The 27975-nt window shown below is 47.9% G+C and overlaps 3 protein-coding genes across 7 annotated transcripts in view; 2 read left to right on the top strand and 1 right to left on the bottom strand.

The window, feature by feature from the left end:
* SCD (stearoyl-CoA desaturase) overlaps positions 1–27975 on the bottom strand; it is an 870279-nt gene that overhangs the window by 711608 nt on the left and 130696 nt on the right. The window lies entirely within an intron of this gene.
* On the top strand, positions 595–5658 carry NDUFB8 (NADH:ubiquinone oxidoreductase subunit B8). Its single transcript, XM_050960356.1, has 5 exons — positions 595–707; positions 1409–1535; positions 2812–2911; positions 4847–5002; positions 5436–5658. The coding sequence occupies exons 1-5, from the start codon at positions 611–613 to the stop codon at positions 5526–5528; spliced, it is 573 nt and encodes a 190-aa protein (XP_050816313.1). The 5' UTR covers positions 595–610; the 3' UTR covers positions 5529–5658.
* SEC31B (SEC31 homolog B, COPII coat complex component) overlaps positions 9720–27975 on the top strand; it is a 41720-nt gene continuing 23464 nt past the window's right edge. For 2 of the 5 annotated variants that reach the window (XM_050960023.1, XM_050960028.1), the window contains exons 1-9: positions 9721–9836; positions 16858–16946; positions 18924–19047; positions 20092–20287; positions 21459–21554; positions 22738–22878; positions 24761–24903; positions 25147–25246; positions 26135–26296. In XM_050960023.1, coding sequence (XP_050815980.1) covers positions 16868–16946; positions 18924–19047; positions 20092–20287; positions 21459–21554; positions 22738–22878; positions 24761–24903; positions 25147–25246; positions 26135–26296 — 1041 coding nt within the window. In that variant the 5' untranslated portion in view covers positions 9721–9836; positions 16858–16867. Of the gene's footprint in view, positions 9837–9859; positions 9879–15719; positions 15740–16857; positions 16947–18923; positions 19048–20091; positions 20288–21458; positions 21555–22737; positions 22879–24760; positions 24904–25146; positions 25247–26134; positions 26297–27975 lie in introns of those variants that run through there. The other 3 variants (XM_050960027.1, XM_050960026.1, XM_050960024.1) reach the window with 3 other exon arrangements.

Below are 27975 nucleotides of genomic sequence, written 5' to 3'. Positions count from 1 at the left end.
CCCTGAGCCCCCCACCTCCCCAACCCTTGTAAACCCCTCGCCCCTCTCCCCAAACCCCTCTAACCTCCCCTCGCCCCCCACCTCCCCAACCCTTGTAAACCCCTCGCCCCCTCCCCAAACCCCTCTAACCTCCCTGAGCCCCCCACCTCCCCAACCCTTGTAAACCCCTCGCCCCCCTCCCCAAACCCCTCCAACCTCCCCTCGCCCCCCACCTCCCCAACCCTTGTAAACCCCTCGCCCCCCTCCCCAAACCCCTCCAACCTCCCTGAGCCCCCCACCTCCCCAACCCTTGTAAACCCCTCGCCCCCCTCCCCAAACCCCTCCAACCTCCCTGAGCCCCCCACCTCCCCAACCCTTGTAAACCCCTCGCCCCCCTCCCCAAACCCCTCCAACCTCCCTGAGCCCCCCACCTCCCCAACCCTTGTAAACCCTTCTAAGCCTCCAGCCTCTCCAAATGCCTCTCACCCCCCTTCCCAAACCCCTCTACTCCCCGCCCCCTTCGCTCTCCGGCCCGTCTCGTCTCGTCACTTCGAGTCCGCCCCTCCGCGCTATTGACCCTGCCCGGCCGCCGTCATTTTAGCGCCTGCGCAGTGCGGGCGGAGGGGAGCTGATGGCGGTGGTGGGGGTGCGCGGTGCCCGCTGGCTGCGGGCGGTGACCCTGCTGCGGGCGGCGGGGGGCCGGGCAGCCCCGCTGGGGGCCCGAGCAGGTCAGCGAGCGAGCGGCGTAGGCCTGGGGGAAACGTGTCCTTGGGTGTCTGCGGCGCCGGGCTCAGTGGAGCGGGGGCGGCTTGGGGCTCTTGGGTGCGCCGGGGGAGCGGGTGGTCGGTAATCGGGGGAGAGGGCGTGGTGGGGAGGCCGCTGGGCGCCCTTTAGTGGGAACAGTCTCTTGTGTATTCCTGGATACTTGTCGGTGATTCAGTAATTGCAAAATCAGGTGAGGAGGAGGAGCTGCCCTCCCTCGGCCCCCGTACAGAGACTTGGATTCTTGTGTCTGATGCCCCCAGTGCAAGTAATTTGCCCCCTAACCTGGAGGTGGGGGTGATCCTGTGAAGCAGTCCCTCCTTTCACTGTCTACTGTGTATTGGGGTGCGACCATCATTGGCTGATGCTGGCTGTGCCTCTGCACTGAACATACAAACGGCCATACTGGGTCAGACCAAAGGTCCATCTAGCCCAGTATCCCGTCTTCCAACAGTGGCCAATGCCAGGTGCTTCAGTGGGAATGAACTGAACAGGTAATCACCAAGTGATCCATTCCCTGTCGCCCATTCCCAGCTTCTGGCAGACAGGCTAGGGACACCATCCCTGCCAGTCCTGGCTAATAGCCGTTGATGGACCCATGCTCCATGAAAATACCCTGTTGTGCTGAGACTCCCAAACAGCTTTGACTTGTGTTTTCTGCCTTCAGCTTCGGGCTTGCCCAAGCACTTGATGCCTGGACCTTACCCCAAGACCCCAGAGGAAAGGGCAGCTGCTGCAAAGAAATACAACATGAGGGTGGAGGACTATGAGCCATATCCGGATGATGGCATGGGGTGAGCTACATAAAGCACTGAGCTCATTAGATCCTTGAAGAAAGGCAAGAGCAGGTATCAGCTGGTACCAGGCTTCAGGGAGGATTTATTTTATAGTATATAAAACACTTACAACTGAAGTGCTTGAGGTACCCTGCTGCATTATTAAAACACTTCTTGAACCCGTCAACACTCCAAAAAGGCAATGTTCTCTAAAAGGTTAAATAAAAACAAGTCACTGGAGCAAGATATTATGGAGGGTGGAGAAAGTAATGTTGGGATGGAGGATGGTTGTATAGGCACTGGACTGCGATCCAGAAGATCTGGGTTCAATATCTGGCTTTGCCACAGACTGTTCCCTGGCTGTGAAATGGGGATAATATGTCCCTTCTTCACAGGGGTCTTGTGTGGCTAAATTAACATTTGTGAGGTGTTCAGTTTCTATGGGCTGGTCTACACTGAGGGGGGAAATCGATCTAAGATACGCAACTTCAGCTACGTGAATAGCGCAGTTAAAGTCGAAGTATTTTAGATCGAGCTACCTACCGTCCTCACGGCGCGGGATCAACGTCCGCGTCTCCCCGTTGACTCCGCTACCGTCGTTCGCGTAGGTAGAGTTCCGGAGTCAACAGGAGCTCGTTTGGGGATCGATATATCGCATCTAGATGAGACGCGATATATCGATCCCCGAGAAATCGATTGCTACCCGCCGATACGGTGGGTAGTGAAGACGTAGCTTGAGACAACGGGGACACAAATACCTGTAATATGGTGTTAATGGTGATCCAACTGCAAAATGCATTGCAAGTTAAATAATATATGGAGATATACCTATCTCATAGAACTGGAAGGGACCTTGAAAGGTCATCAAGTCCAACCCCCTGCCTTCACTAGCAGGACCAAGTACCATCCCTGACAGATTTTTGCCCCAGATCCCTAAATGGCCCCCTCAGGGATCCTGTGGGGAGGGATGGCTTGAGATAGTCACAGGGAGAGAGGAGGAGAAGCTGTGCATATTCCAGTAGCACTTGCAATTTGTATAAAGATAAAATACATAAACCAGAGGAAGAGGATACACCATATAAACAAAGTCATCAGTATGAAGGGAAGCAATGCCATGTTAGTTAACATGTTTTTAAAATGTATTTACAAAATACTGTAAGTTCAAGAGCGACTACAGCTAATAATTTTCTTGCTCTGCTATTCCATTTTAATTGATTTTCCTAATGAGCTGTACCATACAATGGATATAAATAATTTCTTTTTTATTTGTATATTATTTGAATGTTTCCAATAGGTATGGTGATTATCCAAAACTTCCTGACCGATCTCAGCATGAGAGAGACCCCTGGTATCAGTGGGACTACCCCAGTCTGAGACAAAACTGGGGAGAACCGGTAGGGATGGTGGATCTTTTTGCCTCTAACTTGCTAAATTAGTGCTGTTCGTACTGAGTTTTAATGTTCAACTAGAATAATATTTATGTAATACTTTACCATCTCACACCAATGTTTGGAAAGGAAATCTTAGGCTAAGAAAGTCAGGGTAAATCCCTATTCTGCCGTCCCGTTTCCCCCGCCCCCAATCAATCCCAAACAAGGTCAAAGGATTTTCAGCGTCCATGCAGATGAGAGAGGGCCTCTGTATCTTAGCATCTTCCATAGTAAGGTGAAGGGCTGAGTCAACCGTACTGGGATGTATCGAAGAGTCTTAACTGCTTCAGATCTGATGTCTGCATTACTAAACCATCCTTTCTGCTAGATCACAGAAGTTCATGCCCTTTCAGCCCAGTGGGTCCTGCCACTTCTATCACTGGTTCTGGGGTTGCTTTCCAATGGAATAGGTGCTGGGTGGCCTTTTCCCTAGAAACTGCTTGAAACTTCCTTTCTGACACTAGAAAAGGAGACTAAAGAAGAGCCAACTCCCAATGATTAGTAACTCATGCTGGTAAGAGAATGTGGGGTTTCTGTAGGTGGTTGAAACTGAACCATAATTATTTCACTTGGTTGATGACATGAGCTGTCCTTAAGCAATAGAACTAGAGGGGAAACAAGCTTTTGTGTGTGTACTGGGGATCTCAAAATGCTTGGTTGAAAAAATTGATTATAGTGGAGGGATGACTAAAAGTAACTCAAGGCAATGCTTTTGCCCTGTAGCAATGCTGTGACTTGAATTTACGTTGAGTAGTTATCTAATCTCTCTCAGTACTTTCTCTCATGTAGCAAGGATCATAGGTGCAGTATAGAAAGGCTTGGGAATTGTCAGCTTGGCTATTGAGCTTTTAAAAGCAATGGTGCATGAGAAGTGTTGCAGTGATTCAAGATACCTATGTGCTTTGGCTCTCTCTAATGCTGAGAATGCTTTGTATTGATATTTGCTGTCCCTGGGGTGATTTGGGGTTGTGGTAATTTCCCGTTGCACATACTGTCTCTTGGTCACAGTGGAGCACAAGTGTTTTCAGTGAGAAGTGTTGGAAAGAGTAAAAACTGCCCTCTTTACTTATAAGAGATGGTTTTGTTTGTAATGGTGAGAGTCTGGCTCCCCTGGTATTAGATCAGACAGCTGTGCAGTCAGGCCCACCATCAGGCACCATCTGAAGTAATGAACTAGGAAAGTGAAGGCAGTATGTGATCAGAAACATTGAGTTGTCTGCATTCTGGTTATGTGTTCTGCTTAGCCGCTCATGTTTAAGATGCTTGACTTTTAGCTTCTAGGGTGAAAGGCCCTCTTGAATGAGAAGCTTAAATGTGCATCTGTTCAAGCAATTGTATTCAACCTGTGGAGGTCATAGGATAACTTAATCTGTTGGTGCCTGGTGCATTATGTAGATAAGGAACCTGATCTAAAGTAGCAGAAATCACTTGAGACTTTTTTGCTGTTCTAACAGCACTCAGCAATATACATCTGTGGGGTCCTCATGTGCCAGGAGCTCCCCACAAACCATTGAGCCAATTCCTGCTGTGCCTGTTTGTGAAGTACCATGAGAACAAAAGACATTTTGAGACACAGTTGAAGTGGTTGTGGGTGGATAAATGTGGGTTCATGATATTTTTTGAAAAATGAAGTAATATTATCTAATTGTTTGAGCAGAAAGCTGGAACTCGGGGCTCCTGAGTTCTGTCCTTGACCACCATCAACTCACCCTGATTGGACAAGTCACGTAGTTTCTCTGTGACTGTATCCCCATCTGTAATATGAGGGTAAAATTTTCCTTCTGGTAGCGTTGTGATTTCTAATGTTTGCAAACTGCATAAAGTTTCTTGGATGAAGAGCCAGAGAATTGTAGAGTGCTATTGGAATAATATAACCGAGCCTCTCCCTGTATTGTTTAGATGCACTGGCACTTTGACATGTTTCTCCGGACCCGTGTTGACACGTCCCCCACTGTGGTACCCTGGCACACCATGCGCAATCACTTCTTACTCTTTATTGGCTTCATGCTGTTTATGTTCTGGCTTGGAGAAATGTACCCATCCTACATGCCTGTGGTAAGTAATGAGGTGGGGCGGGGGAAGAGATCTCCTAAGAACAGTTGCTGCATGCCACTGCCCAATGCCCAGAGCAGTGTCCTATTGAGGTTGAATATCTTGGGGTTACGAAGGCCCTGCTGCACCACTGGTGTGGCTTTGGACAAGTCACTTAGGCCCGAGTCCTCAGAGATACTTATGCATGTAACTCCTATAGAAGTCAATAGGAATTAGATGCTAAAATACCTTTCAGGCTGTTGGCCTTGGTGTCTCAATGCCCCACTGTCCCCATCTGTAATAGTGGGAGAACATTTGCTTCAGAGTGGGGCTGTGGGGTTGCATGGTGCATCAAAGAGACAAAACACTGTGAGTGTGAAGTATTTGCCCGCAGGTTTGCCAAGTTGCCTGTTTGAGTGTGTTGAGTTTGCTGCTTCACAGCTATGTTCCTCTGCAGGGACCGAAGCAGTATCCTTACAATAACCTGTACCTGGAGCGAGGGGGCGATCCCAGCAAAGAGCCCCCAGAGGTGAAGAACTATGAAATCTGAAAGATGCATGGAAATGTAGCTCTTCTCCTGGGATATTTACACTGGGGGTCCTCCAGAGTGTTCACTGCAGGACGCACTAATCACTTGTTCTCTTAGACATTTACTCATAATAAAATATATTGTGAAAAATCTTGTGGTGGATTTCTTTTCTTTCAAGAGGCTATAAAGTGGGCAGTGAAGTTACAGTGACTCCACCATTGTCTCGGAGCAGGGGTCGAATTCCCTTGTGTACACGATGGTGCTTCTGGAAGAAGTCCGGAGGTATTGATCCTTATGTATCTGTGTATAAGATGGACACTGGAATTCTTTAGATAAGTCTGATTCCAGTGCCAGCTATCAAGGTCATCTTTGCAGCTGTTGGAAGGAGAAGAAAGTAAAACAGAATTCAATTAAATGTTCAAAGATGGACACAACTCCTTTGGGTTATTCAACTCTGCCATGATGCCATCTATACTATGAATAATTTTACTTCCTCATTGAGTTGGCTCTTCTCTCTCAGCCCTCCTCAGCAGCAACCACAATAAAAGTTTGAGTTGCCTTATGTACTGGTGGATTAAGACCACAGAAGAACCTAGCCTTTGAAGCAATACACCTCACTAGATAAACCTTCTATCCCTCACACAGGGCAAAATCTCCCTTTATTCTTATACCCATTTTGAGCAGTACTGCTGCTTACCACAGTCTGCTACTTTAGTGTAGGAGTGACCTATTGCTGTGGCTTATTGATCTTGGCTGTTGAGGGCATGGTTGGTCTTCTGAACTCAGTTATTCCCCAGTGTTTTAGAAAGTTTTAAGGAGTGTATGTAGTAGCATTGTATTTCACTTTCCTTAAATAATTTCAGTGTGTTGCCTTTTGCCTGGAAGTAAAGAAAAGCATTTTCTAAAGTTCTTAGACCTCCAAGCTGTGGTAAGTGTTCAGCGGGTGTTTGAAACTATAGTAAAGAACAGAACTATCAGACACAGATGAATACGATATGTGTGGGAATAGTCAACATAGCATTTGAAAAGGGAAATCATGCCTCACCAATCTATTAGAATTCTTTAAGGGTGTCTACAAGCACATAGACAAGGGTGATCCAGTTGATTTAGAGTACTTGGACTTTCAATAAGCTTTTGACAAGGTCCCACACCAAATGCTGTTAAGCAAACTAATCAGTTAGGGGATAAGAGGGAACGTCCTGTCCTGGATCAGTAACTGGTTAAAAAATAGGGAACAAAGGGAAGAAAAAATGGTCAGTTTTCACAGTGGAGAGAGGTAAATAGAGGAGTTCTCCCAAGGATCTGTACTGGGACCTGAGCTGCTCAAAACATATTCATAGATGATCTGGAAAAGGGGTGAAACAGTGAGGTGACAAAGTTTTCAGACTACAAAATTACTCAAAATAGTTAAGTCCAGAGCAGACTGCAAAGACAGGGATCTCCCTAAACTAGGTAACAAAATGGCAGATGAAATCGAACATTGATAAATGCAAAGTAATGCACACTGGAAAACACAATCCCAATTATACACACAAAATAATGGAGTTTAAATTAGCTGTTACCACTCAAGAAAGAGATCTTGGAGTCATTGTGAATAGGTTTCTGAAAACATCTGTTCAAGGTGCAGCAGCAGACAAAAAAAGCTAACAAAGTTAGGCTTCATTAGGAAAGGGATAGATAAGACAGAAAATGTAGTGCTATTATATAAATTGGTATACTTACACCTTCAATACTGCATACAGTTCTGGTCACCCCATCTCAAGAAAGATATATTGGAATTGGAAAACATAAAGAGAAGAACAAAAATGGTTAGGGGTATGGAACAGCTTCCATATGAAGAGAGATTAAAAAGACTGGGACTGTTCATCTTAGAAAAGAGATAACAGAGGGACATGACAGAGGTCTGTGAAATGACTGGTGGGGAGAAAGTGATTAAGGAAGTGTTTTTACCCCTTTGCATAATGCGAGAACCTGGACTCGCCCAATAAAATTAATAGGCAGCAGGTTTAAAACAAATATAAGGAAGTACTTCTTCATCCAACATACAATCAACCTGTGGAACTTGTTGTCAGGGGATGTTATGAAGGCCAAAACTATATCTAAGTTCAAAAAAGTAGTAGATAAGTTCATAGAGGATAAGTCAGTCAATGGCTATTAGCCAAGATGGTCAGGGACACATTCTTATGTTCCAGGTGTCCATAAACCTCTGACCATTAGAAGCTGGGAGTGGGTGATGGAATGGATCGCTCAATAATTGCTCTGGTCTGTTCATTCACTCTGAAGCATCTGGCACTCATTACTGTTGGAAGACAGGATACTGGGCTGGATCAGTGGTTCTGAACCTATTTATGCGGCCTACACTCTGTTTTGCGGGCCACATCCAAAACTAGATAGCTCAGAGGATGTCACAGGGGCCACAGCTATGTGCTGACTGGGCTGCAGGTTGAGAATCGCTATGCTAGTATGGACATCCTTATATTCAGGGTTTGTAAGAAATGGAGGAGGTATGTCCAAAGATATGTTGCTTCACTCACTATTGATATGCAGCGAGCTCTTGGGTGGAACATTACACCTGTTCTGTGCTAGTGATGCAACAGAACATTTTAAGAGAGAAAATGGCAAATAAAATGGTAGGAGCTGTTAAGGAGGCAAAATTGTAGGAACTAAAAGTGAAATTGCCAGAAAAGGAGGTAATATCTCTACTCTTATAGTTACAAGATTTGCACTGAATGTATGTGACGGTGGCCTGGGCTTTGGATCTCAGCCAAAAGACTGCAACGCTGTAAGCATAGTGTTCCATCGCCTTATGGTTTTGGCACTGGCTCTGAGGTTGCGGTCTCTGTTACTGAATCACCAAAACCACTTTTCCCAGGCTGCATTTTCAGGAGAGGTTTCTCATCCCTGTATTTTCAAGGGACACTTCTGCTTGGGTGATGAGTTTTTACATGATCATGGACACCAGCTGCAATATCACAAAACACTTCATTTTACTAGATTAAGAAAAAATACAAATAGATTTTTACTGGCAGTGATAAAGACTGAACAGAATGACAAAATTTGCCTGCTCTGTGGCTCACAGCTATGTCCTGTTCTGCTAATGGATACGGTGGAATGACACTGAAAAGCTCTGTTTGCTCTAATGCAGGGAAAGGAGCAGTGAAAATAACAAAACTCAGCACAGGTTTGTTTCTGGGCTTGGGTTCCAAAGTGCCTCCTAAACCACCATCATACATTACCTAAAGTACTACCTAGCTATTTGACCCCCAAAAGTTATAACAGTAAAAGTTAAGTCCATTATCTTAGATAGGGCTCACCAGGCCCAAGTCCAGCCTGACTTGACTGAATGGTGCTGGGATATCAGCTCTTCTGTGCTGTTAGATGCTGTCAGATGTAACTGATCACCAGAGAAGTCCCATTGGGATCAATGTTACTATATGAGTTAATTTTGCCAGTGTGAGCAAAGGTGTTGCATTCTGGCCCCTAATAACAACATGACAGTAGTGTTCACAGGCCACAGAGGGGATCTGAGCCCTCATGGTGCTAGGTGCTGTACAAACAGGAAGAATGCCCCTTCTTGAAGAGCTTACAACCCCTGTGGAGATTATAGTTCAAGTAAAACAGGGCTAGATTCTCTGTTAAAGTTAAGCCCAAGGTTTCCTTTGGCAGTGAGAAGGATATGTGTAGTACGAGTGAAAGGGGATAATACCCTGCTTGTGACTGCAGTGCAAGTGGATATGGGTTTATGCCTCATATCCAGGAGGCAGTGGCAGCTAATTCCCCAATGGGATGGAATGGTAAAGATGGGAGGGTTAGTATCCCACTGGAAGTGTCACATACAGTGGGGGTCTTTGAGGGAGTACACAGAGGGATAGTTTGGGGTGCAAGGAACAGCTGAAACATAGTCATACCGATATAAAGCTAAAGCCCTGGTTCTCCCCCTCCTCCCCCCTGCACAGTAATTGAATGCTCCAGTAGAATACAACAGCGAGCAGTGGGCTAATGTACATGTGGGTGGGGTGGGGCGGGGCGGGGCGGGGCGGGGCGGGCCAGGGGTGTTCCCTTTTGTGCAATTAGACAGTTGGAAACCTAGGCCCTGGGGGTTGATACCTGGGGGTGGGTTTGATGCTCCAGGGCAGGAGGACCCAGGCCTTGACTTTGGCCCTACGTGGTAGATACGGGGGCAAGGGGTTTGATACCTCAGTGCGGGGCGGGGTTAGTGTGTGTCTGAGGGGAGGAGTCACACACTGATAGGCAGGAGACGCTTCGCGGGCGGAGCTCTTTGGGCGGTTGGCGGCCACCATAGTACAGGCTCTGCTCGCTGTCTGAGCGGTGAGTCCGGGCCGGGCTGGGTCAGGAGTCGCGGTAGGGAAGGTACCGGAGCCGGGAAGGGCCGCTCCGCCGGCCCCTTCTACCCCCAGCTCTGACCCCGGCGCAGGCCCTTCCCACCCAGGCCCGGCCTCCGCCCGGCCGATCCCCCCACGCAGGCGCGGGCCCGGCCCTGGCGCGGCCACTGACAGGGAGCCCGCCCCCGCCCCGAGCGCGGCAGTCCCGTGCCCCTGGCTCCCCCCACAGCGCTCCGCGCCCCGCCCACGCGGAGGGGCTGCGCCGTGCCCGTCAGACACGAGCTGCCGCCCCAGACACGGGCTGGAGATCTGTGGCGTGGGCGCTCTGGGCCCCTACCTGCGGGCTGGTTTCACGCGTGGGTCGTTGCACAGTTGTCTGCTGATGGCCATTTCTGCGGCCCTCTGGCTTGAGAGTTTCAGTAGTTCTCTGTATTACAGTAGCACCCAGAGGCCCAGCCGTGCTCGGTGCTGTATGGACACATAGTGAGAGACAGTCCCTGCCCCAAGAAGGTTAGAGTCGCCAGGTGACACAAGTAAAGGGTGGAGGAATAGAAGTGCTGTTTTCCCTTGTGAGATTATGTAAGGGAGTGGTTCTCAAACGGGGGGGTTGGGAGGTTATTACATGGGGGTTCACGCGCTGTCAGCCTCCATCCCAAACCCTGCTTTGCCTCCAACACTTACAATAGTGTTAAATATATTTTAAAAGTGTTTTTAATGTGTGTGGGGGGTCGCACTCAGAGGCTTGCTATGTGAAAGGGGTCACCAGTACAAAAGTTTGAGAACCCTTGGTGTAAGGGTACATGGGAAGTGAGTGGCAAAGCTGGGATTGTGATCCAGTTCCTGTGTCCCAGGAGCCGTCCATTCCGTGTACAGCAGTGTAATGTAGAGCTGAGTATTAGCTCTGTATTCTTGAAGGAAGGTAGAAAGTCCTTTTGTAGGTTGCAGTGTGTTATACTGAGTCCTGCCTTCCAAAAAAAAACCCCTCATTTCAAGGGGCAGTGGCTTTGCAACTGGGGTTAGAGCCATCCTGGTGTCTCCCCTCTGGATTCCTACTGCCTGATGTTTACTTTTATTTATCAAAATAGGCTCAATCTAGGACAGTGAGAATTACTGGAGAGGGAGATCAGGGAATCTGAATGGAGTCACATGTTTTATAGCTGGGGCTTCTAATTTAGGTTTTAGCTGATAAACACCAATACAACACCCATGATTAAAAAAAACCCTGTGTTTGTCCAATCAGCACTGGAAATGATTACTCAATTCATGCTGACTTCACCCCTTTCCCAGGGCAGTTTGTTTATACAGGCGTTGCTCCCTGGTTTGTAGCTAAGCACTTGTCTACACACAGCTGTAATGTGGACTGCAAGGGTGTGATTTCTGAAGTGCAATAACTGCACATTAATAGGTCCATGTAGACCCTACTGGGTGCAAACAAAGGTTTCCTAGTGCGCTGTGCAGTGCAGTTTGAAACAGTACTATGCGTATGTACAAAGAGAGAGCTTCAGAAAACCCTGATTTTTGGACATCTATCTGGAAGTCAAAAAATTGCTAAAAATAAATTCTGAAAAATGAAATTAATAAACCCAGAAAAACAGAAGCCCTAAGTATAACCTAGTGTATGTGGCACTGGACTAGTACTCAGGAAACCTGGGCTTAATTTCCAGTTCTGCCATTGGCTTCCCTCTCTGTGCCTCCTTTTCTCTTCCGTAACATTGAACTAAGGGTATTGACCTCTGTAATATAGCGCTTGAAATCTAAAGACAAAAAGTACTATACAAGAGCTAGATATTATTTATTCCAGGAGGAAGTTTTGAGACTTGGGTTGGGTGGGGAGGTCTGCAGGAAAGGATTTCAGGTTGACAGTGTTGGGATTGTAAAAGAGGGAGTTGAGCTTATTAAAGGGGGATTGGGAATGCTGTTATCAGGCCAGTTGTGGGGTTCTGGTTGCTGTTACTACAGTATCAGTTGTAGCTATTTATAATGCCTCCATCACCACAGTAGCTGGGCACCTGTATTTCCTGTGTAGATGACAGATTGCTGCCTCCTTCAGCAGTGTCTGTATGATCCATCAACCTTCGAGAAGATGAGAGAGAATGTTTTAATTTTGACAGCTGGGTATCTCGATACAGTACTTTCTCTCCCCTCATGTCCCTGGTGGAAGAGACTTATCTGACCTGCTAGACCTAGCTTCCCCCCATTGCCAGAGTACTGTTTCCTTCCTTAAGGACATTTGGCAACAGATCCTGGCTAAGTGAGGCTTCTGAGAGTGCTGAGACTCTGTCAATAGTGGCTGAGACTTGGCACTACCTGAGATCTGTCAACTGCTCCCCTCCTGCAGATAGTGTAGGACAGTGGTCACCAACCTTTTTCGTCTGGCGGGCAGCAGATGACGAGCCATGGAGGACTGTGGCGGCGGATGAGCATCTGCCGAAATTCCGCCGACTAGCGGCAGCGTCAGTAGGCGTTGCCACCAAAAAGTAGCATCATCCAGAGGCGTCGCTGCCGAAAATCGGCGGCATTTCGGCAGCAACACCTCTGGATGATGCAGCTTGTTGGTGGCATTTCAGCAGATGCTCGTCTGCCAGCCGGTACACGGGCGCACTTAGACGCTGTGGCGGGTGCCATGGCGCCCGCGGGCACTGCATTGGGGATCCCTTGTGTAGGAATTGGTATGACTAATGAAAGAGCTCTTGCGAGAAGCCTGAACTTTCTCAATGACCTGAGATGTTATTTCTAGAATCTAGATAGAACGCCAGATGGTGCACTCTCCCTGTGAATCCTGCTGGTTTATTCATTTTACAGCTCTCTGGCTCTTCTTACAGCAGCCAGAAGAGGTTGCTAGAAGACTGTTTCCTTACTTTTGAGGGTCATTAATCCTGTCCTGGACGCAGAGAGAAACAATGTGCAGAAACACCATGACATTCTGAAGGCTCTTGGTTACTGACTGCCCTTGGTCTTGTCTATCTGTGTAGGGCTCAGAGCTGCAGTTTTGCCTTCAAGCCTGAGACAGCAGACTGGTGTCCTGAAAACCCCTCCTATTGTGGAGTGAGACATTGTTGTCCTCAAAAGCCCCGCAGTGCCAGTTCAATTGAATTGAATTGATTTCTCAGCCAAAGTAAATGGAAGGTGCCTGGAAGGCCTGTGAGATTGTAACCTCTTGGCTGGATCACTCTAATCCACTTTATTTGGGCCTGCCTTTGTTCTGCTGGCACCAAATGTGGTAGCATAACTACGCCACTGGCCTAAGAACCAGGGTTGCCCATGCTCTGAATTGGCAGCCTCTTCAACAGTGCAGTCCAGGGTCTCTCTTTTAGTATTGCTAATATGTGGCTAGTCCGAGTGACACACTCTCCATTATTATTACTTGTGTTACTGTAGCATCCAGGAGTCCAGATGTGGACTTCATTTTGCTCTCTATATAAACACAGAATGGTCCTTGCCCCCAAGGGATTGATATCCTAGTATAACACAAGAACTAACAGGTAGATACAGACAGATGGGGGAGTACAAGTAAACAGTGAGAGCACTGACCAGCATTTTGGGTCAAGTGTTTTGTAGGCATCATGGCAAAGGAGCGCTCTGAGGAGGGAGCCGAAGGTGGATTACGCATTGGTTTTGTGGCTGTTTATGCAGCCAACCTCCTAAGCATGTGGCCAGCGGGAGAGAAAGCACGAAGATGTTTGCAAATGTAACAAGTGGGTACTGGCATCAGGGTCCGATCGAAGGCGAGAACCAACAGCTCTGTAGCAAATGAGAGCTGATAGTCAGGAGCGAGATTGATGGTGAAGGGCCTTGAAAGGGAATGTCAGAAGCTTTATGTTTGCTGCCCTGCAGAAGGGGGAGCCGCTGGAGGATTCACAGAGAGGAATGACATAGGATAATGATCTTTGCAGCAGCATTGCCAGTATAGAGTCAGGCTGACCAATGCATTCTTTGGTGTGCTGTGTCCTGCTGAGGTAGCTGAGATCAGCAGGGTTGGGACTACCGGCTGTCCTAGGTATTGAGTGCAGTCTCTATGGGACTTAGATGCAAGACCTTCCCTTGACATACTCTAGGGTACATGTGATGTCCACTCTGGCCAGGCTCAAGACAATAGATTGTTTTATAGTTTATTTGCACTTCATTGCTCTAATTTAGATGGTAAGCCCCCTCCTACTAGGGGCTTTCTTTGTTTTTTGCCTGTTAAATTCCAGGCAACAGCAATCAACATGGGGGCAGGGAAGACCTGTCCCAATCTCTGACATCAGTGTGGTCCACAAGTGCTCAGCGTACTGGGGGCGTTGGCAGCTCTACCTGCCTCCAGCAAGTGCCTGCCGCTTGTCTCTCCCTCATGTGCCAGAAGCAGGCGAAACTTATCTGTCAGTTTCACTCCCCATGACTAGTATGGGGAGCTGACCATGAGGGTTTTTCTGGAGCCATGCCAGAGATAGATGCCTGACAGAGAGTCTGATAAAGCCCACAAAGGAAGGGGGCAGAGCATGCACTTCAGGGCATGAGAACAAACGTATAGCTCTCTGTCTTCCATGAGCTGCTTTGCCTGCTGCTGCTGAGGGAGAATCTTTCTGCCCCAAAGTCCTAGGATGCCTAGGGAAATGGTCATGTGATCTGTGCTGTATAGCCTCTGCTCAGATCTCCCTGGGCCTCTGATAAATTAGGGTGAGCTTAGCATGAGAATGGCAGCAGGTAACATGAGCTTCAGTAGATTCCACAACAGATTAACACTAACAGAATTGAAGAAATTCTGATCAAGCAGCCTGCCCTGTAATGAGAGGGGAAAGCCTTTGGTGGGGGAGAGGGACAGGAAGGGTGTCAGAGCTACCGCTTGCTAGCTTCAGGTACACAGGGAATGCCTACCAGACTCCCCCTCTGCACACACTTCTGCCAATTAGTGGCCCTGGCAGAGACAGCTCCAGCGTTTTTGCTGCCCCAAGTGGTGGGGGGGAGCCATGATCTGCGGCAATTCAGCCACAGCTCTATCCGCCGCTGCTTCGGTTTTCGGTGGCAATTCGGCAACAGGTCCTTTCCACTGAGAGGGACTGAGGGACCTGCTGCCGAAGAGCCGGACATGCCACCCCTCTCCGTTGGCCGCCCCAAGCACCTGCTTGCTGCACTGGTGCCTGGAGCTGGCCCTGGGCCCTGATTACATGTAGGCCAAATTAAGGCTGGAAGCAGTTTCAAATCTGATGTCTAACACACTTTGACTGGCCTTTGGGGATGGGCCCTTGAAATCAGAGAACGCATCCGTGTCAGAGAACTCTGCTAAGAATAACCATTCCAGTTCTAGCATGGATAGGGCAAACTATCAAATGCAGATACTTCCTGTGTCTGGCCTATGCTAATGAGTGTGACTGTCTATTCAATAGAAACGTGTAACACAGCTCAGATTCTAGAGGTCTAAAGCTCAGTCCTAACTGTGTTCCAGTAGCCAGTGGACTGCGGAGGAGTTTGGAATATTACTGTGTTATGCGTATTGCAATAGTGTCTAATCCCATTTCCCAGGAATTAGGGAACCTTATTTCCCATTTTGCAAGCAGGGGCAACTCCTGTACTGAAATGCTGAGTGACTTGCCTGGGGTCGCTGAGGGAGTCATTGTCAGAATGGGAAAAGAACTCAGCACTTCATGATTTTGAACCACTAAACCACTTCTGTCATAAACAGATAGTTAAGGGTTAATGTCTCTTTTACCTGTGAAGGGTTAAGAAGCTCAGTAAACCTGGCTGACACCTGACCAGAGGACCAATAGGGAGACAAGATACTTTCAGATCTTGGTGGAGGGAAGTCTTTTGTGCTCTTTGTGGTGTTGTTGTTCGCTCTCAGGAATGAGAGGGACGGGACATCAATCCAGGGTCTCCAAATCTTTCTGCATCAGTCTCTCATGTTTCAAACTTGTAAGTAATTAGCCAGGCAAGGCATGTTAGTCTTATTTTTGTTTCCTCAACTTGTAAATGTTTCTTTTTGCTGGAAGGATTTAACCTCTGTTTGCTGTAACTTTGAACCTAAGGCTGCGGAGGTGGGCCCTCTGGTCTATAGGAATCTGATTACCCTGTAAAGCATTTTCCGCTCTGATTTTACAGACATAATTTTTACCTTTTCTTTTTTTTTAATTAAAAGCTTTCTTTTTTAAGAACCTGATTGATTTTTCCTTGTTTTAAGATCCAAGGGGATTGGATCTGGACTCACCAGGGATTGGTGGGGGGGAAGGAGGGGGATGGTACATTTCTCCTTGTTTTAAGATCCAAGGGGTTTGGATCTGTGTTCACCAGGGGATTGGTGAAGTCCCTCAAGGCAACCCAGGGAGGAGACGAAGTTTTGGGAGGACAGAGAGTGCCCCAGACACTGGAATTCTGGGTGATGGCAGTGTATACCAGATCTAAGCTAGTAATTAAGCTTAGAAGTGTCCATGCAGGTCCCCACATTTGTACCCATAAGTTCAGAGTGGGGAAGGAAACCTTGACAACTTCTTTCACAGTTCACAAACTGAAGCAGAATTCCAAGTGATTTTCCTTTTGGGTCTTTGAATGATATGGGAGTGAGAATGATATGCATTAGCTAAATCAGATAATGTAGCAGTTTGCCTTGTTCTGTGTTACCACATCTCTTTTGAGTTTTGACTTTTCCCTGCTCATTTTCACTTTGTGTATGTGTTGGCATCAGTATGTTCAGTGAGCTTACAATCCTGTGAGTAGCTTAGCTTGAATGCCCTTCTTTAGCTAAATGAAACCAAACCCAGACTAATTTAGACCTCTTTCTGGTAACTGAGGGTCCTCTATAGTGAGAGTATGGGAAGAGCTCAAGCCCCAAAGTAGAGTCACATACTGGAACCTGGGTTAATTTGGGTTTTTTAATGAATTCTCAAACACCCCAACTTGGCCCTGCTAAATGCTATTCACCCATCAGGATTTATTTTATCATTTTACAGGTAGGCAAGTAGATTTTGCGGCTCAGTTGGTGAATTTCCATACTGATGTTGCAAGACTCTGCTCACCCTGATATAAATCTCTTCTAGAGTCCAGAAAATGAAGCTAAAGGAAATTGAGCGAACAGCTGTTCAGGTGTGGAGTCCAGCAAGCAATCACCCCATCTACCTAGCAACAGGTACAGCTCCCACTAACCAGGGGATTCACATCAGAATGAAACTGTGAGCCACACAGGTAGTGTAACCATCCATTATGTGCATTGCACAGAGACAGGACCATCTTATATTCCATCAAGAACCACTTGAATTCTTTTTGGAGCTTTAAAGTGATACTGGCAAGATAAATATCAGGACCTATTTTTTTAAGAAGTGACTAGAGACTTTTGGATGCCCAGCTTGATACCTTGAAGAAGACTGTTTTTCAGAGGGCAAATTCTCAGACCTTTCTAATCTAACGTCTAAACAAGCCGGTGTAAAGGCACCTGTCATTGGCCACTGCCAGAAGACAGGATACAGGGCTAGATGGACCATTGGTTTGACCGATATGGCTGTTCTTATGTATAAATTTGGACAACTGATCACTTTTTAAAAATTTAGTGCCACATATTTTAAAATGACTTTGCGCTTTATTTGGCTATATAAACACCTCCAATTATTCAGCATGATCGGACCTTACAAATCATGCACTTGCTTTTCACCACGTATTTCTTCTCACTTCACTGTTTGAACTCTGGACCACAGACTAATGTTCTCTTTCAGTACGGTCAGTTTCACTTCCTGTTCTTCAGATGCTATTGCTTTTGGGTTCCTGACACTGCAAAGTGAAGAATCAATATGAAGTTGTTAGCAATGGAATTCCAAGCTGTTTCTATTTGCATTGTTCAGCCCTCAAACTTTAGGTTTCGCTTAAACTCTTAGCAATGTCCCTTTAATATCTGATTTGCAGAGTTTGCAAATTCCTTGGATGGGCAGCTGTACAGGCTGGTATAAATGAGGAGCTGATGACCTGACATCACTACAGCATGACAACAAGCAAGCTGTGACTCCTGTCTAGGGCAGTTCTGGGCTCCCATCTTGTCTTACATTTTGCCTATTCACTCACACAAACTTTCTTCGATTCTGGCTATCAGGACCTCTCTACACTACAGACGCAAGCGTGTCCAGGCAACTAAAGTTCAGTTGATTATAAGAGTAGTTCCAATTTGCAATCTAGATTGATCCTTAATTGTTTTTTGTAACCAGGCTGCTTCCATGGTCAGCCCAGAAGCACTGGCTGCAGTCCCTCTAGATCAGGAGCTGCTCAATTTCATAGTTTGGATCATTTTTTGATAGGGTATGTCTCCTGTGCACCTTCTTTCCCATTGGCAGTCGAATAACGTCCCTGTGGCAACTACAGCACTTGCTTGCATGGGAAAGCTACATTAGGAAATTACTCAATGTATCTTTAGTTGCTTTTGCAGCCGGAAACAAGGAAGAGAACCCGCACTGCATTATGGAAGACCAGCAAATCATAGATTATTAGGACTGGAAGGGATCTCAGGAGGTCATCTAGTCCAACCCCCTGCTCAAAGCAAGACCAATCCCCAGCTAAATCCCCCAATCCATAAATGGCCCCGTCAAGGATTGAACTCACAACCCTGGGTTTAGCAGGCCAATACTCAAACCACTGAGTTATCCATCCTTGAGAAGTCCTAGTTAAAGAACCTCTGGTGTAAATTAGATCTGGAAGGTCTGACCAAGACTTTATGAACACAATTAAGGTTCAGTTTACAATACGAATTGGAACCATAATTGTAACGAGGGTCACTGAAATAGCTGCCTTAGTACTGAAGGCAGGGCCTTTGTGGGGCGAGGGTGGAAGTATTGAGGGAGAGGGCCCGGGGACTTTATTTCTGTTGTTCAAAGGGAAAGGGTCATTTAATTAAAATTCTCAGGATCAGAATTTCTTGAGGAAGATCTGATCTCTTTTTAAAGCCTGTGTCTTAACATGTGGTTCTCTGAGCTGTACAAGCAGGCTGAATGCTCACACAGGGCCATGGTAATACTGACCATGTTTAAAGAACTGGCTTATTTTGCCATGCAAAAGCCTTGTTCTTTATGTACCCGGGGCCCATGGAGAGTTCTCACCTGTCCCCTCTCCATGTACCTTTGCCTAGGAACATCTGCTCAGCAGCTGGATGCCTCATTCAGTACAAATGCCACTCTAGAAATCTTTGAAATTGACTTCAGGGACCCTTCCCTGGACATGAAGTGCAGAGGAATCCTTCCTGCTTCCAACAGGTACTGGTGCTTCCTGTTAACATGTTGGTACAGTCGCTGGATCTGAGTAATGACCAATGCAGGGTGAGATGTGGGGGTAGAAGGGAGTGAGTTCAAATCTTCAGGGTTAAGTTGATCACATGTCAGGGCCTGGAAAGAATCCTGCCCAGCACCCGTCCTCCAATGCGTGCGCATTGCACAGCTTGGCAAGGTGGAAAGAGTTGGCCAACTCATCTGTTCAGCTGGAGGACCTTGGTACATCCACACTGATCAGTGGGGAAATCTGAAGATGCCATAGGATAGTTAGGGGTGGATGGGTGAATGGTGACTATTGGCTCATGTCCCATGTAATATCTTGATGAGGGTATGAAATTAAAAGGCCATGAGATGGAGTAGTGAAACTGAGCATGAAGGGGCTGATGGTAAACCTATTCACCAGGCAATTTATTAATAAGAGGCAGAGTCTTGGAGTTCAGGGATATTTACACCACAGAACTGCAGCAGTACGGACGCCCAGTGTAGATGCACTCCACTGATATAAAGCAGGGCTTGCGGTGGTGCAATATACCCTGGTTTCCACCCAGGATGTGTGTCACCATTTTCAGAGATTTCAAGGCCACAAGGAGCAATTATGACCCTCTAATCTGACCTCCTGTATAACACAGGCCAGAGAATTTCACCTAGTGATTCCCACGTCCAGTCAGGGCAGTGTATTTAAACTGGGTGTTTAGATCGGTGTAACTACATCAGTGCAAATCTCCCTAATGTAGCTGTGCTCGTACTGGGCTGACCTTTGCAATTCTGCACCTTCAAAGGTGTTGGGGGCAGGCACAGCTCTTGGGTGATGAGGACCCATTGCCCTCTGAGAAGGGTAGTTGCCCTTTGAGATGGAGGGTGATGGGATACCTCTTGGGGTGTTCAATGAGTGTGAGCCGGGAGCGTCGTCCCCTGGAGCTGGGATTCTTAGCAAAGGTGTCTGTGTGTGAGTTAGCATGAACTGACTCGTGTCAGGTGCTGTTGCTCTGCCCTGACTTTACTCTGGCGAGATTTCTTTTCTCTCCTTAGGTTTCACAAGCTGATCTGGGGCAGCTTTGGAAACGGGCCATCTGATTCCTCCGGGGTGATTGTTGGTGGAGGGGATAACGGAATGCTAACACTGTTCAGTGCAACCCAGATTCTGACGTCAGGGACAGAGTCTGTGATCGGACGGCGGGAGAAGCACACTGGCCCCGTTCGAGCTCTTGACTTTAATCCTTTCCAGGTGCACAGCCAGTGAATTGTTACAGCTGTCCTCTACCATGACCTTGCACAGCCATCCTGGCTTCCACACTGACTAGCTCCCATGTTCAGAGAGATTAAGTCTTGAGTGGACAGCCTGTAAACTGGAGCAAAGAAGGGGCTGCTTGTAAAAGCACTCAGTTGGGACTCAGGAGAACTAGGTTCAGTGCTTCGGATTCCCTGTGTGACCTTGTCACTTCATCCCTCTGTGAAGAAGTACTAATACTCCCTTTGTCTTGTCTAGCTACAGTTAGTTCTTTGGGGCAGGAACACTCTTAGTATGTGTTTTATAGTGCCTAGCACAGTGTGGCTTTGATCGTAGTTGGAGAATCTAGGCACTATTGTAAGACAAAAATGTCAGGATTGTCTGAAGGCTGGGGTGTCTGATGGTCACAGAGCCCTAGGTGCCAATCAAGGCTTGCCGCAGCCCTTGTGGAGGCTCTGCACCTTCCTGGACAGAGCTTGGAATGCCTTCGGCTCTCGATCATCAAGCTGTGTTTAGTGGGACTGGGAAGCTGTGGCATTCTGCCCCTTGGCAGGGTGTGCCGGGGGAGTCAGGCGCTACACATGTTCTGAACATGCAGCTTACTAGGCAAAAAAAAAGATGATGTGATCCACAGCCATGACTAGTCATAACCCAGATAATTTCTCTCTGCTCCCCAACACTCCCCCTGCAGACCCAGTGGAATACAGGCGTCATTTCTAACCCCAGCCTGTTGTCACTGTGCACTGTTAAATAGCTGCCTTTTTCACCTTACAGATGGCTGTGTTTCAGAGATCCCTGTTTGTGGTCAGTCTGCCCAATCTGCTCAGTACTTTAGGATCCATTGGGGTAGCAGGTGCCAGAGATATAAAATAATTGCAGTGCTCTTCTCCTCCCTCACCCCAGTCCCTAAGGTCCACTTGGGGTTCTGCCTCCCTTCCCCTTTGTACTGTGGACACGTTCTCTGGTGGGGGCACATTCTCTGGTGAGGGCCCACCGCACCAGCAGGGATGCGTTCTGTGCTGGGCCGTACCAGTGACATATTCCACATAGCTCACACCTCCTATTGTTTTGTTGTTTTCTTTGGTTGTGGTTAGTCTAAGGAAGTCCGTTCTCTTCTCCCAGGGATGCCCTGAGTGGAGAGATAACAGTGCTTTTGCTTTTCCCACAGTGTAACCTCCTGGCCTCTGGGGCCAACGATTCTGAAATTTACATCTGGGACTTGAATAACTTCAGTGTGCCAATGACGCCAGGGGCTAAATCTCAGGTAAAAGGGCTTCTCTATGGTCAGGGTCCTTGCTCACTAGAAGTGCTGCGTCCCTGGACAGGTACTTGAGACTGGAGGGAGGGCGGGAGTGATCCACTCCAGTAATAGCCTGGGATCCATCTGATAGGTGAGGCATGGAACTGACCCAGTCAGTTGCTGGGGAAATAGATCAGAACCTAAGAGTGGGCTACTTTTCCGGGAGATGGCAGAGGTGGTCCATGTGGCAGCGGGGAGGTTGTGCAGTGTTGGCGGGTGCTGCTGGGCTGGGATAAGTTCTCAATGGAGACTTTGCACTAGGTGGATTTGAACAAGATAACCAACCAGTGTTCATTCTCTAGCTGGGTGGGTCGGGCTCTCTGTAATACCCTTATCAGGCCTTTCTGTGGAAATAAGGGATCTGCTAGCGACCTTGTGAGATACCAGAGGCTTCAATTAACGTAATACCACAGCGCAGCCAATGAGCAATCGTTTGGCGGGGGGCGGGGTGATTATCTGTCTCTCCTGGATGCTGTCCCTTGGCTTTAAAGGGGAAGCAGCCCTTTCCAATAGTGATTTATAAGTGAGCTCCCCTTGTGAGCAACACAATCTGCTGTCGTTCACTCAGTGAAAAGACTGCTGAGCCTCTCCTGGGACAGAACACCCTCCTTGCCTGCCTCCTGCATTATGATAGGGCGAGAGGAGTTAGCCCTGGATTCCGTGTACTCCTGAGATGCTGCAACAGGTCCTCTTCCCATGTGTGTTCTATCACTAAGGTCTCTAGTCTGCAGCCTAATCTCCATATATCCCAGGCTGCTGAGCCGTTCAGCCCTGTCTGACTGCGTTGCTTCCCAGTGACATTAATGCTTCATGATGCACGTGGCTGATACAGACTGGCATGGAATTCAGTATATGCTTCCTAAACTTCATGGCCTTTCCTAGGGAATGTTCCCATCCAGAATGGCGTTTTCCGTAGTGTTCTCCACCTAAAGGTTTCCCCAGCCCTAGCTGGTTGCCATCGTTGCTGCTGATGTTTCCCACCTGATCAGCAACTCAGTCTATCTATGATTGTGGCACAGAATTTATAGATCCTCTGGGAATGCATTTGAGCCCCTAGTGCACTCTGAGACAAGCCAGTGATGGGGACTCAGTGCTGGTGTTCCCCCGCATGGGTATAATGAATCTGTGGCTTCTCTTACCTCGTCAGCCTCAGGAAGACATCAGCGCGGTGTCCTGGAATCGTCAGGTGCAGCACATCCTGTCCTCCGCTCACCCCAGTGGGAAGGCCGTCGTGTGGGACCTTAGGAAAAACGAGCCCATCATCAAAATCAGCGACCACAGCAACAGAGTGAGTGGGGGAAGGACCATGGGCTGGCCTCCCAGGGCTGGACTCTCAGTTTCCCTGCAGCCCACCAGTGCAAAGGGGCTGTAAGGCAGCTGCATAGTACCCTGGGGGAATAGCCCCGGAGCAAGAGGCCTTCTGTGCAAATGGCAGGGATGACTCTGCAGTACCCACCCCTCTCATGGGAGGCACCTTTGTGCTGGGCATCTGGTGTGCAAAAGAGCCTGGCCGGGGCATTCTTACATCTTAGGGATTCTGTGCCACTACGGTGGCCCAGAGTGGCCTGGTGTTTGTCCCTCTTAGCACGCTGAGGAGAGAGGCCAAGGATCAAATGGGCCATGGGAACAAACTGCCTGCCTGCTCCTTAATATGCTCCCTCCAGATCAGTTTTGAGGCACACAGGCATGTGGGAGGTGTGTGAAGAATTGATGCCGCTGCTGTGCTGTACGTGGGGTGAACACAGGGCAGCACTCTCCTGGGCTGGGAATCTGCACCTTCCACCAGCACCAGGTTCACGTTAAAGCAGCGAAGGAAAGAAATAAAGGCACCAATCTGGCAGAGAGCAGAGGACTGCAGCCAATTGTCTGATGTTTCCATATGTCCCGTTGCTGTTACAAATGTTTCTCTGGGGAGGGGAAAGCCAGATTCCCGTATGTGTGGGCCAGCAGTCAGGTGAACATGTGACCTTGCCAGGGTGAGATGTGTGCTACAGAGGCAAGTCTGGGATCTCCATCTCCAAGGCAGATGGGGAAAAGTGTTCCTTGGGCAAGGATTGCATTAGAAGCTCCATGGCTGGTGAAAGAAAAGAAAAAGTCCCTGCACACTAACCAAGTGAGAAATGAGACCCTTTGCTCTCCCTTTGCCTAGGGTGCACCCTGGAATTCTAGCTCATTCCTCAGAGGAGTGTTGTCTAGTGGACTGATCAGGGTACTTGTGAGTTTTAATCCTGGCTCTTTTACTGATTTCCTGTGTGGCCCTGAGCCAGCTCCTACATCTGTCTGCTTAGTTTCCCCCATCTGTGTAATTGGTGCACCAATATTTACCTTCCACATGGGGATTTTATGAAACTTAGTTGGTCTCTAGTGCTCTGGAGAGTTAAATACTAAGTATTATGTCTCTGGGCCACTGAGGGCATGTCTACACTACAATCTGAAATCGACCTAAGTTAGGTCAACTTACAGCCATTGCAGTAATTACTGCGGTGGCTGATATCCACACTACCCTCCTTCTGTTGGTGATGTGCATCCTCACCAGGAGCGCTCCCACCAACTGAAGAGGACGCAGTGTTAGGGGCCAGCTCCACGCAGCTCCCCTCTGGGAGCCCAGCTGCTCTCTGGGCTCCTCGCCTCCAGTGGGGAGAGCCATCTCCGGAGTCCGGTCGGTTGCCATGCTCTCAGGGGAATTGGGGTGTGCGTGTGTGCATGCGGTGGCAGCCAGGCTCCCAGCCAGGAGCATGGAGTCAGGACCCCAGGGGGCAGCTGGGCTTCCAGCAGGGAGTCCAGGCAGCAGCACAAGCCAGGAGCCTGGGTAGCAGCCTGACTTGGAGCAGAGACCTGGCAACAGCCTGGTTGGGGACCCAGGTGCTGGGCTTTCTTGTCAATTTCACAGCTTCAGCAGCACCCTGAAATTAACAAGACAACTAACAGCCTACACAGACACTGCATTGCCCTAAATACACCAACATAAGCGCTGTGCCTCTTGTGGAGATGGAGTTATGTCGTTGTAGTAGGGCACTTATATGGGCGGAACAAGGCTGTAGTGTGGACGCTGATGTAATTAGATCAAGGTGAGCTGTCTTACGTTGACCTAACTGATTAGTGTAAACCAGGCCTTCGTTTGTTGCCAGTCAGCTCTGCAGTGTTGTCAGCCTGTGCTGTTGTGTCTCCAGATGCATTGCTCGGGAATGGCCTGGCACCCAGAAGTTGCTACCCAGCTGGTCCTTTCCTCTGAGGACGATCACATGCCGGTGATCCAGATATGGGACCTACGCTTTGCCACCTCTCCTTTGAGCCAGCTGGAGGGGCACACGAGGTAGGAGCCAGGCTGTTGCTCTGCATCTTGGAGGATTCCCATCTTTCAGGGTCAGGCTATCTGGCTTTTGAACTGAGGAGCAGAGATGTTTGAGTTTCATTCTAGTCTGACTGAGGCAGAGAAGTGATCTAGACTGCTATGCTGTGGTAAAGTGTCCACATAAGCTGCTACAGTGTGACTGGAATAGGGAGTGGGACCTTCTTGCTTTCATGGAGTGACTGTGTTATGTCTGGTCTGTTTCAGGGGAGTCCTGTCTATCTCTTGGTGCCAGGCTGACCCTGAGCTCCTTCTCAGTAGTGCCAAAGACAACCGGATCTTGTGCTGGAACCCCTGCATTGGTGAGGTGCGTGGCAGGTTTGATTCTATGGCAGTAAGTACACACTTCCTGCCTGGTATGTATTTGCCAAGTGTGTGTCATTTAACGTGTTGTGCCACTTCGGGGCTTTCTCCGCACCATTCCGGCGCCTACTCTCTGGAGAGAGCGAGAACACGCTCTGTCCAGCCTACCCCAGGACTTTTCTTTTGTTGGTTTGTTTCTCCCTTTTTGTTGCTGTTTCTCTTCCCTTGACAGCAGGTGCTACTATATTAGAGTGCTGGGGGCAGAAGCACTTTAAGTACATCTACACTTGTGGTGGTGTGTAGCGTACAGACGCTTGCACACCCAGCTAGCATGAGTAAAAATAGCAGTGTGGATGGAGAGGTGCAGCTTAGACTAGTAGAGTAGAATGCCCTATACCTGTACCCCTTGGTGTTATACCCTGTGTGGGCTCTCTGTGTACCCAAGGCATGCCTCCCACATCTGCACTGGTTTTGCAACATAGTGTCCCTCTGCTTCCCTGCTGCTGGAGCCTCCCCCTGCTACTGGAGGCTTCCTTTGTGGTGTGGTGCCTGCAGGACGCATGCTACCCCAAGGCTAGTCATAGCCTTTGAAAACAGCATGAAACTGACTAGGGTTATACATTCCAAATCAATTTCACTCTGCAGCCCAAACCCTTCTGCTCTTATGCACTGCAGCTCTCTGGGGCCTCCTGGTGTTGGTGCTAGTTATTTTGAAATATTATAGCTGCGGTGTGTCCTAGCTGGTGGGCTGCCAGGAAGCGATCATGATCGGGGTTCATTATGCATGGTGAGATGCCAGGAAAGTGTGGTAGACCTGCCATGCGTAAGTAGCTTGGGGGGAAAACAAGTGACTGTTCCTTATAACATTCTACCTCTTCCCCATCGATGTTAGGTGATTTATGAGCTGCCCACTCAGAGCCAGTGGTGCTTTGATGTCCAGTGGTGCCCTCGGAATCCATCAGTCTTCTCCGCTGCCTCTTTCGATGGGTGGATCAACGTTTATTCTGTTATGGGTGGGAGCCTAGCAGCTCAGCAGAAGACTCAGGCTGACAAGGTAGAGTCCCATGAAACAGAGAACAGGCGTGATAGCGTGGCAGTTGGTGCTTGGGTTCAGGGGGCACTGGAAGGTAGAGTGTTGTTTCACTGTGTACACAGATGCTGCAGTGAGCACACCGGGTACAGGGGTGTGGGTTGGCCTCAGGTCCACATGGTGTTTGTGAAAACCAAGGATTAATTGTGGGGAGGTGGTCTGGCTTTAGGTTGGCTGGGTAGCATCCAGCCAGAGCCTCAAGGATTCTGGACGCACGTTACTGAGTCAGATTTCTGTCAATCAGCATCTTTTTATCAATTTTATGAAAGCTGTTAAAAATAAAATTAAGTAAACGTATCACCAAAGGTAAGCTACTACTAAACTAAACTACAACTAAGATTATACAGTGTTCAAATTGCCAAGGTAGTGTGTATTGAATTGGAATTAAATGCTAAAATTGTTATTTTGATCAATACAACACATAATCAATCCTTATAACTGCTGAGAAGGGATCTAGGGAGGTAGCTGTCCATTTGGTTCTAAACCCCGACTAAAGAATTTTACCCAAGCTGTTCTAATCTATAGCTTGGAGCAGGTTAAATATTTTGATATTAAAACCAAATTGTCAACTAATGTCAGGAACACAGCCTCTAAGCCAATTACAAAGGTTCCTTCTTAGATTTCAATTCTCCCTTCCACCAACAGAAATATTACAATACAGGCCTTAGCAGAATATTCTGATAAGCCAGTTTGTCAGCTCTTGTTTGGCAGACAGCTTGGAGTTTCTTAGGACTCAAAAGACAGGACATGCTTTAATGAGTATCTTTATGATGCTGTTTAGAGTTGCTTAAACCCAGTGAACTTTCTGGCACTTTCCCTGTGTAAACGTCGCGGGTGCATATTCACATAAATGTGCAACCAACCACACTAATATTAGAGAATATAACAATCTGGGATGTCTTCCACTTAATACAAACAAAGGGCAAAAATAGAAAAAGGGTAAATAAAGTAACAGGCAGGTCACAGACTCCTCAACTCTCGTAGTGTTCTGGACTGTTCTGAGATAAGAGCCAGAACTGCAGTCAAGGAGTTAACTGGTCCCGTGGCTGGCCTAGTGCTGCTCATCAGCAGGCTTTTTCTGGGTGTAGGGAGACTGGTCCAAGGTTGGCATAGTCTGTGTGGTGGTGTGATGACTGCCTCCCCCTGTGGTGATCAGTTTTGGGGTTCTGGAAGAGCAGTCTTCCCTCAGCTGCCTTGTTGACCTAAAAAGTGAGGCTTCTCAGCCTTACCCTGGGTTCTTATTATTTGTCATCTTTGCTCACTCTGGCTTCCCTGCTTCCCTCCAGGGTCTTCGGACAAATCCGGTGTGAGGCCTATCTTGGAGTCATGCAATTTGGTCCTGTTAGGTTCAAGTTGGGTCCTGCATAGCGAACTTCAGCTCTGGGGAACAACCTGCTTAAGCCAGCAATTAAAAAAAATTGTTAATGTTTGCATGCCACAAGGGCTGCATGTGTGTGATCTCCCAGAAATATCTTAAAAATATGGCTCAGAACACTTTTGAGGAAGCTACCACGGTGTCCTCTGGGTGAAAATGTCTTGAGATAGGGTTATAGCGCCAGTTCACAGAACGCTCAACACAAAATCCTATAAAAATAACTGGTTTAAAAGACCCTCGCAACAAACAGCTACTCAACAGTCCCCCA

The sequence above is a fragment of the Gopherus flavomarginatus genome, chromosome 6 (assembly GCF_025201925.1).
Source record: "Gopherus flavomarginatus isolate rGopFla2 chromosome 6, rGopFla2.mat.asm, whole genome shotgun sequence".
NCBI lineage: Eukaryota > Metazoa > Chordata > Testudines > Testudinidae > Gopherus > Gopherus flavomarginatus.
The sequence above is the reverse complement of the archived record's forward strand: the minus strand, read 5'-3'. Positions and strand labels throughout refer to the sequence as shown.